Source organism: Dunckerocampus dactyliophorus, chromosome 1 (genome assembly GCF_027744805.1).
Source record: "Dunckerocampus dactyliophorus isolate RoL2022-P2 chromosome 1, RoL_Ddac_1.1, whole genome shotgun sequence".
NCBI lineage: Eukaryota > Metazoa > Chordata > Actinopteri > Syngnathiformes > Syngnathidae > Dunckerocampus > Dunckerocampus dactyliophorus.
This window is the reverse complement of record NC_072819.1, coordinates 30,033,281-30,043,205: the sequence shown is the minus strand read 5'-3', so window position 1 is coordinate 30,043,205 and position 9,925 is coordinate 30,033,281. Positions and strand designations below refer to the sequence as shown.

The following is a 9,925-nucleotide window of genomic DNA, read 5'->3' as shown; positions in this document are numbered from 1 at the left end:
AGCTCTGGAACCAATTAACCACGATAAACAAGGGATTACTGGAATGCAAATCTAATTAATCTGTTCCTGACACCGAAAAGAGTGAACACAAAACACTTTTTTTATCGTTTTATAATTATAGTTTTTAGGGCTGTCACTTGATTAAAATATTTAATTGCGATTAATCACATGTACATATTTAACTCGTAATTAATCGCAAATAGAACATTTTTTTCATTTTGAAGTTTTTAATACGCCTATCAATATGAGACTGGATAATATGTTTGCTTTATGCATATTCTTGTTTTATCAAACATTCTGGTTCAACACAAAATGGACATCAACATATAAAAAACAACACAATGTACAACAAGTAGACATTGGTAAGGTAAACTGTACATCCCTTAAATATCATTCTCTTCAAACAAGTAATCTCACAAAATAATAATTGTGATTAACATTACAAATAAAGGTTTACAAAAAACACCCAGCAAGTGTTAATGAAAACACTAAGTGAAATAAAAACAGGGTGTTAGAAAAATAAATATTGACAACTTACAAAAAATAGGGTGCTAAAGAACAGTCTGTAGTGTACAGTCAGTTTGCAGTTAGGTTATACAGTAGCTTATACTCCGCTTCCAAACACTCTTTTACAGAGACATACACACACACAAACACTCTTTTACACACACGTCACACTTTTCTTAGTCTGGCGACTTCAACGGCATCAAAGTATGACACCGCAGGTCTTTTAACATGCAACTTTTATTCTGTCGTCAACACAGCAGTTCAAGCACAAACGTTAATAAATCACTAATAAATAATAATAATAATAATGCTAATAAATTCCATTGAAAGCCTTTACCACCATCTCATTGAGCGCTGCGTGTGTGCTCGCTCACTTCCGCCTTCGACACATTGACAGAGGCCCCCAAAAAAGCTGTCCTCGGCTATGCCTGCCAGGAACTGACAGCTCGTAACCCAGATTTTAGCTCGCAGTTCAAAGCAAAAAATCAGCCGAGAGAGGGCTGGCATGTAAAAATCACTCATTAGTTGAGACACTCGTTTGCCAAGGTACCACTGTAGAAATGACAATTTAAAAAAACACCTGCAGTGCTCCAGTACCTTCTCTCTTCTGCCTGGCATTTGAGACTCGACATACTCAGTGACAGCTCAACTCACAGCAACAGTATCTACTAATAACTTTGGTCCTGTCGACAGCCCTCTGCCAGCTAAACTTACTATTCAAAACACCGTTTTCTTTGTCCATTTCTGCTCAATAGTTGTTCCCACTTGTGGCTCCACATCAACTTCCACACCGCTGCGTTTCTTCAAACTAGGATGTGGGCCGTGGGTTAAACAGGACGTGCACACGTTAACTGCACATGAAAAAAATCGTGACATTAAAGGGAATTTCCATTAACTCGTTATTTATAAGTCAACTTCATAGTTTTACATGGAGAAAACAACTAGAAATGCATGAATGAAAAGGATAAATGAACATTTAACATCACTTTTACCTGGATTGAAGACTTGATTGTTGACAAAGACGAGCAGAGATTCACACAGAAATGACTGAATTCAATAGTGTTTCTCACCTTCTTTATCAAAGTGGTGACACTTGCAACTTTCTTTGGCTCCATTTTGGGTTATTTGGAAGCTATGATAAATAGGAAACGCAGAGACTTGTGGTGTAACTGTGTTGGTTAGCAAAGAACTACAGTGTCAGCTGCTGATGGGCAATGACTTCCAATTCCGGTTTCCAGTTCAGCGCATGCTAACAGTCTGCTAACGTTTTGTAATAAAAAATATGTTACGAAAAGTTGGACTCACATCGTGCGTGAATAAAATGACAAGACGTAGGCCAATTGTATTTTACACATTTCATAACTCGCCTGGAGACTTAGCTGAGCGTTTTCATATCATTTTTCTTAATGAATGCACTGTTATGCAGACCACTATCTTTCCATTTTGGAGGAAGTTTCCACTATGCCAAGTGTAGTTCTATTTTTTTTATTTTGAGCATTAAAAAGCAAATGATGATGAACTATATGGATTGAACTTCCAAGCACATTTGATTGACACGATGTTTGCACTGCGTTTTGCTCCCTACCAGCCTGGTGGACTCCTAATCAGAGACCTGCTTATTGTCCACTAGGCATCATGTACAAAGAATCAGAAGGTTCTCCCCTTCTTACTAGCAGATTATTGACTCACATAATGTCTGAACTGGACTTAGACATGACAAAACTGTAGATTTTGATGAAGTGTTTGGAGAAGAAGATCAACAGTTTTTTACTAGAGGGAAACGTGAGTCACTCGTACGCTCCTACAGTCCCATATGACAAATTTATGACAACTGTCTAGTTTATGGAATTATTCCTGTCAAACTTAGCATGAGGATTTATGAGTCATTACCCACCATCGGCGATATGGGTGATACCAAGAGCACAGCGCGGTGCACGCCTGTTTTTGTTGCTGATTTCTCCTGCCAGAAATGTAATGTTTTTGCTGTTTGTGCATGTGTCTGTGAATAGGAACTACTTTACAAGATTTTAATGCAAATCAGGACAACAGTGCGGATCCAGGACTTCCCTCCCTTTTGTTAACATATATAAATATATATTTTCCTTGCTACAAACTCTTAAAATTTTTACCCTCCTTTGCCTATCATAATGTTAAACACAAGAAGCGAACAAACCATCAATAATTGCTGAGACATGGAGGGGGGGTTAGGGCTAAACAAATCCGGCTTCTTCCTACTCCTTCTCAGACATGTTGAATTGTGAAAGTGTATGTTCACCCATCCATCCATTTTCTATGCCACATATCCTCGCTAGGGTCGCGGGGGTATGCTGGAGCCTATCCCAGGTGACTTCGGGCGAGAGGCAGTGTAAACCCTGGACTGGTCGCCAGTCAATCGTAGGGCACATATACATTGCCATTACCATTTTATGTAAATAATGAGTGAGTCTTCTTCAAAATGGATCCAGTTTAGGAATGCGTACGATACAGTACACCATATACGGTCCGTGTCCCGTGTACTGTATAAGCAAATAAAAAACGTTGTTGCAAATATATTGCAAAGTAAGTTCCCAGAACACAGCGCTCAGCATGTGAAATACCAAATGGGCTAATAGTGGCTCCACATCAAACACTGGCATGCGTGTGTGTGTATGTGTTTTGTCACTGTGTCCCACCGCAGAATTCAAAACGCCAGTCATCATTTTTTTTTAAAAACACCCGATGCTGAGGAAGGATGCAGGCCAATAAACCACATCAGTTATGGCTGACAGGAAGTGATTTTGGCCTTTCAAAGTGCTTACAAGGAACATGCCAACAAAACACTTAAACACTTTATATTTACAATGCGGCTGCAAATTAAACCATGCAAGTCACACTCATAATTGGGAGAATTTATTCTGGTGGGGGCAAGGCAGTACTAATACTACTACATCTTTGTAGTACATTAGATAGATCCAAATTTAACCGAAGCATTTTTGTTAAAAATACTTTTTCTATGACGTGTATTTGTTGTTTCATGGTTGCTTAATCATTTGGATTCTGCCCACATATATTTTGAGGAACTCGCTCCTCTACTATGATATTCTCCAGCTCTGTGATGACGCAGTTGGCCACCCCTACGTGTAAATGATGTGTTTAAATTGAAGCTAATTTTAGGAAGGAAACCCCACAAAAATGTGTCTTTTTCAAGGTTCTTTTCCAGACATGTTTTGGGTGAGCAAAATTTTAAAGCCAGATGAATTGTGGTATTTGTTCAAATTTGTGGAGCCGTGTTCATTAAGTCTTTGACGCTGCGTAAAATCAAAGGCAGATGTCTTTAAAGCAGGCCTGCGTGGCGCCACATATAAACAGGAATAGCCTAAAATAGCATAACAACTGTGTCAAATGAAAAGTAGCTTGCACTTGATGCTTGTGTGACCAAATTATGAATTATAACAATTCTGCAATGATGAGTGGGCCAAAATTCCTCCACAGCGCTGTAAGTTATCGCAAAAGCTTGATTGCTGCTAAGGGTGGCCCAAGCAGTTATTAGATTTAGAGGGAAATCACTTTTTCACACAGGGCCATGTAGGTTTGAATTTTTTATCTCCCTTAATTCTAAAAAGTTTCATTTAAAAACTGCATTTTGTGTTCAGCTATGTTGTCAGTGACTAATATTGAAATTTGTTTGATGATCTGCAACATTTAAGTGTGACAAAAATAAGAAAATCAGGAAGGGACCAAGCAGTTTTTCACGCCACTGCAAATTATGTTTGCTGGTGTGCGTAAATTTGCTACATTTCATACATTTGAAAAGATTAAATATACAAAATGTATGCGTGTAAACAAACATATGAGTTAATGATTGCTCTTGTGCGAGGGTGAGCAATGTGTATCGCAATGGAGAAGTACTGAAGTCCAGATGACAACATTTCTCAGACATAACAACAATAAGTTAGCAAACGAAGAATGACGTCCCACAGAATGTGTCAAAATGAATGATGCATCAACCACACCAGGAAATTGAAATATGAGGAAGGATATCTCCCTCATCCAACCACATCCCCAAATCATCATGCCTCCTCTCTCTTAGGACATTGTAGGTGCACCTGCTTTACTATATAAGGTCAAAGAAACAGGATGTGCTGTGCGGTCTTCACATTAAGTGGATCTTACACAATTAAATGTTCCATTTTTCCTGCTTTGTAAGAAAGCAATAAGCAGGACATTGACCAAGACAGAGCACTCTGGACTACTGGGAAGCAGTAGATGAGAGGTTGACTGTACATGGAAATGCAGTGAAAGCATTAAGTAAACATGGTTAGACAGAAAGAAAAGGTGTCAGCAGTGCAATCAGGAAAAAAGCTCCTCATCTGCAGCTTTGGCAGTAAAGACGGGAACACCGCTTGAGTCATACGTTGGTTCCTGATGCTGTCACACACACATACCTGTACACATGCTTGAGCATAAACACACGAGTTAACACATGTTGTTGTTGTTTTTTATAAGATAAAGACACTTCTTTTGTGAAATAATATGTGCTCAATACTCATTACCATATGAGGCAAGTACTGTAGGTTGTAATGTCTTGTGTCATTCTACAGATGAAGCCAGAGATGTTGCCTCAGTGATGATGAAGTCTGTAATTCTGAATACTGGTAATCTTTCTTCTTATTTCAAAGAAAGAAGAACGAATATTACATCTTGAACACAATGGAAGAAAAAACATAATATTCAAACTCATGAAAATGAAACAACGGAAGAGCAGTTTTTAAAATAGGTTCTGCGGCTAGATTTGGTTTGACGGAATTCTACATGTTTTAACTCCTACTTTAGATATGGAGGAAATTCAAAGGCCTATCTATTTATGAAAAAAGTGAAGTAAAAAAAAATAACGACTTGATGACTTGTGATCTGGCTGGGTCCCATGATGCGTGTCCTACATCAACCTGATAAAAATACATTGTTGATCAGCCATATTATTATTTAAAACTAGGAAATTCACCTTGAAATTATAAATCCAGAACATTTTGTGCATGTGTACAATTATTTTTACAACTACTATATTCACAACACTCTTGCTATTTTGCTTTCTTACTTTAGAAGGCACTTAATGAAGTAGCCTATTTTATGGGGTTAAAAATCCATTCATCATTCCAAAGCATGTAACAAGTTCAATTTACATATTGATCAGACAATGTAAATTGTACACTTCCCTTTGTATACATAAACGCATGGCATAGGTCGTGTGCACAACTTACATGAATGCAAGTAATAATTTTCCACATTCACATATGTGCTGACATATTTTATTTAGACCACTCATTCGTTGTTGGATCAAGCTGTGATATTTTGGAAATTCCCTGAGTCCATTGAACCGATACCATGTGTTGAGATGAGAGTGGGAGGGTTGAGGTTGGTAGAGGGTGGGGATGAGGTTAAGTGACTAAGACATTAAGTTGCATAAAAAGGTCCACAACGCTTTGCAAGGACACATCTTGCAGGAAGACAACAAGAGACACCACTCAAAACAAAGACGGATTCCACATTTTAAAACTTTTTCACTGAGTGATTATTTTCTTTTGTTCCTGTTTGCCAACAGGCAGGCTCCACAATGATGTCCTGCGCTTTGCTTGTGTGTCTGGTTTGGGGGTTTAGCATACAGGATGGATGGAGTCTTCCCCTGAAGTCAGTCCATGTCACATTTCCAGGAGACATCATCAAAAACATGACTGATATGCAGTTGGCAGAAGTGAGTAGAACAGATGGTGTGGGTTTTTTTTTTAATCTTGATAGAGTGCAATTCACAAAGCAGTGTGCAGTCAAGCTGCGCAGGGAAGTAATTACCTGATGTCTAAAAAAGAAAGATTGTGTGCAAGATTAGAATGGGGGTGTGGTATGACTTTCTGTCCAAAATAAATGTTGTTAAGAGATGACTGATTATCTTCAACCTAAACTTATTTTTGCTATGCAGAGTTACCTGAAGAAGTTTGGCTACATGGAGATCGTGCAACGCAGCGACTTCCAGTCAATGGTGTCCACCTCCAAGGCTCTAAAGAAGATGCAGAAGCAGATGGGTCTGGAGGAGACGGGTGAGCTGGATTCGGCAACCTTGGAAATAATGAAGCGGCCTCGCTGTGGGCTGCCTGATGTGGCCAACTATCAAACATTCGAGGGAGACCTTAAATGGCACCATAATGATGTCACATACAGGTGAGTAAAGATTATTGAGTGCATAAACCATATCTGTCAGAGAAAAAAACAATTTAATGAGGCTATGGTGCTCTCCTCCACAGGATTGTCAACTACTCTCCAGACTTGGACATCTCTCTGACTGATGATGCTTTTGCTAGAGCTTTCAAGGTGTGGAGTGACGTGACCCCTTTGACATTTACCCGCCTCTTTGAAGGGACAGCGGATATCATGATATCGTTTGGAAAAGGCGGTATGTGTTTGCATGTCATTTAGGCCATTTTTGATCACACTGATGGCATAATAACATTCACTGGTATTATATTTGCTTCATCCACACTACTGTATGGTATTTTACAGACCACGGAGACCCATACCCCTTCGATGGAAAGGATGGCCTTCTGGCCCATGCATATCCCCCCGGTGAGGGGCTGCAAGGGGACGCCCATTTTGATGATGACGAAAACTGGACGCTGGGAAAAGGACCAGGTAGCGTTTGTCTCCCTCTGCTGCTCATTTCTACGAATTGCAGCAAGGCTTGTTTTAACTCCTCCTGTCATAACAGTTTTGAAGACTCGCTTTGGGAATGCAGAGGGTGCCATTTGCCACTTCCCCTTCGCTTTTGAGGGCAAATCATACACAGCCTGTACCACTGATGGCCGCTCCGATAACCTCCCATGGTGCGCCACCACAGCTGATTTCAACAGGGACAAAAAATACGGCTTCTGTCCAAGCGAACGTAAGTTTGACAATGTGTTCTCTTCAGAAAATCATGGGTCAAATCATGAAAGGTCAGGAATACAAAAGAGCAGTTCCCCATGTCACTGAACCTTAATTCTCTACCTGACAGTGCTATACACTTTTGGTGGAAACGCCGATGCAGCCCCATGTGTCTTCCCATTTGTGTTCCTGGGGACGGAGTACAACAGCTGTACCACAGAGGGCCGCAATGATCGCTACCGCTGGTGTTCCACCACAAACAACTTTGATAAGGACAAAAAATACGGATTCTGTCCCAGTAGAGGTGTGTATGACGAAAAATGATGCATGCATTTGATGACATGAGACTCCTATTTTCTTACCATGACTTTGTCTGATTAGACACTGCTGTATCTGGTGGAAATTCTGAGGGAGAGCCATGTGCCTTCCCATTCACATTCCTGGGTCAGCAGTACGACGCCTGCACCAGCGAGGGTCGCAGTGATGGCAAACTGTGGTGTGCTACCACCAGCAGTTATGATGAGGACAAGAAATGGGGCTTCTGTCGTGATGACGGTGAGAAATAAAACACAAATTAAAGTCTTGAGTTATTTTACCTGCTTTATTCATGAATGGGACATGTGTGGTGCAGGTTATAGCCTCTTCCTGGTGGCCGCGCATGAGTTCGGACACGCCCTCGGTCTGGATCACTCCAGTATTCGAGATGCACTTATGTATCCCATGTACAGCTATGTGGAGAACTTCTCCCTGCACAGAGACGACATTGCAGGCATTCAGTATCTATATGGTATGATGCAAAACAATCTTTATCTTACACAATTCTGTATTACTGTATCTCTAAAGATAAAACAATACATATTTTGTTCAGGACGCAGAGAAGGCCCAGACCCTACACCTCCTATGCCTGACACCACTACCACGACTCCAAAACCTGTGGATCCAACCAAAGATGCCTGCAAAGTTAACAAATTTGACACCATCACTGTTATCAGTAACAATCTGCATTTCTTCAGTGACGGGTAAGAAAAAAAAACGTGACGAATTGAAGACTGATGAGACAAGATACAAGGAAGTCAAATATAGTGATGTTCTGTCCCTAGGTATTACTGGAAGACATCCACCAGCGGTGATGGGGAGGTCAAAGGTGCATTCAGAATTTCTGAGCGTTGGCCAGCACTGCCTGCAGTCATTGATGCTGCCTTTGAAGACATTCTCACCAAGAAATTGTACTTCTTCTCTGGTAAGTAAGCTCCATGCATTGTACAAGGCACATGCAAGCCCAAAGAAGCGACAGCCTAACAAGCAATGGGTGTCTTTGTAGGGCGCCAATTCTGGGTTTATACAGGACAGAATGTTCTGGGGCCCCGCAGCATAGAGAAACTCGGCCTCCCCAATAGCCTGGAGAAGGTGGAGGGAGCACTGCAGAGGGGAAAAACCAAAGTTCTGCTTTTTAGTGGGGAGAAATACTGGAGGTGAGTTCAAATTCATGAAATAAACGTTGCAACATTTTTCATTAGTTTTATCAAACAAATTAGAAGTCAGGTTTACTCAGTCTTAACATTGGATTGTATTATTTTGTGTGTACAGGTTTGATGTAAAGACCCAGAATGTTGAAAGGGGCTACCCCCGATACACACACACTGCTTTTGGTGGTGTTCCCAATGAGCCCCATGATGTGTTCCAGTTAAAGGGTAAATGCTATTGTCAGTTACAGTTGTATATTATCAGGACTTGACAAATTCCCTAAATGTTTGTGGTATACAATAACTTTATATTCTGTCATTCTAAACTAAGTATTTCTGCTTTAGGGCACATCTATTTCTACTGGGACCGTTTCTACTGGCGCATGACTTCCCGCAGGCAGGTGGATCGAGTTGGTTATGTCAAATACGACCTCCTCAAATGCTCAGATTCTTGAACTCTTGTGAGGAATCTTCTGTTGATGTGTTAAGACACCTATGTCCTGTCTGTGCAGGAATCAGGGAGAGCGTAAATCAGCATTTATGCCTGATGACTTAGTGCTCTCTGGGTTGTTCATGAGGCATTGTTGATGTGACACACACATTGGCCTTTGTAGTACGTTAACAATGCCAAAAATATTACCATCTGGATCAAATTCCAGATTTGCTGAATAATTTATACATTAGGTGTCTGACTGGCGCAGACCTTTCAACAGTATTTGATTGTTTTGGCATCTGTAGTATCATATTTATGTTTTTACTATTTGTATGTATAATTCTTTGTATGTCTCTCTGGAAAATGGCTTCAAAGCCAGTACTTGCACTGGAATACAATGCATGGCTCTTTCATCATAAATTATTTAAAAGTGGTATACGTTTTGTGAGTTTTAAACATTCAATGCAATAAACATTAAGTCACAAAGCTCAATCGATTGTCATTTTTTTGGTCGCCTGTATTTATCTATACTGTAACTGTAAAGAAACACCACATCGCATTACATTCCCACCAAAAATTACAGATCCACAATGCAAAGACAATAAATATGTAATGATAAGTATGTAGGTCATAT

The 9,925-nt window shown here is 40.1% G+C and overlaps 1 protein-coding gene across 1 annotated transcript; it reads left to right on the top strand.

Annotated features, from left to right (window-relative positions):
• The first annotated feature begins 5,977 nt into the window (after nucleotides 1–5,977).
• On the top strand, nucleotides 5,978–9,783 carry mmp9 (matrix metallopeptidase 9). Its single transcript, XM_054787525.1, has 13 exons — nucleotides 5,978–6,235; nucleotides 6,458–6,696; nucleotides 6,780–6,928; nucleotides 7,036–7,164; nucleotides 7,241–7,414; nucleotides 7,526–7,699; nucleotides 7,777–7,950; nucleotides 8,027–8,182; nucleotides 8,264–8,414; nucleotides 8,496–8,635; nucleotides 8,717–8,867; nucleotides 8,983–9,086; nucleotides 9,204–9,783. Exons 1-13 carry the CDS (start codon nucleotides 6,098–6,100, stop codon nucleotides 9,311–9,313), a joined length of 1,989 nt encoding a protein of 662 aa, XP_054643500.1. The 5' UTR covers nucleotides 5,978–6,097; the 3' UTR covers nucleotides 9,314–9,783.
• The last annotated feature ends 142 nt before the right edge of the window (nucleotides 9,784–9,925 follow it).

Bases quoted from the DNA above. Each gene is read 5' to 3' on its own strand.
- mmp9 (XM_054787525.1), top strand. From the start codon at position 6,098: ATGATGTCCTGCGCTTTGCTTGTGTGTCTGGTTTGGGGGTTTAGCATA. The intron at 8,183-8,263 runs GTATGATGCAAA...TATTTTGTTCAG, and splicing joins AGGCATTCAGTATCTATATG to GACGCAGAGAAGGCCCAGAC. The intron at 8,868-8,982 runs GTGAGTTCAAAT...TTGTGTGTACAG, and splicing joins AGTGGGGAGAAATACTGGAG to GTTTGATGTAAAGACCCAGA.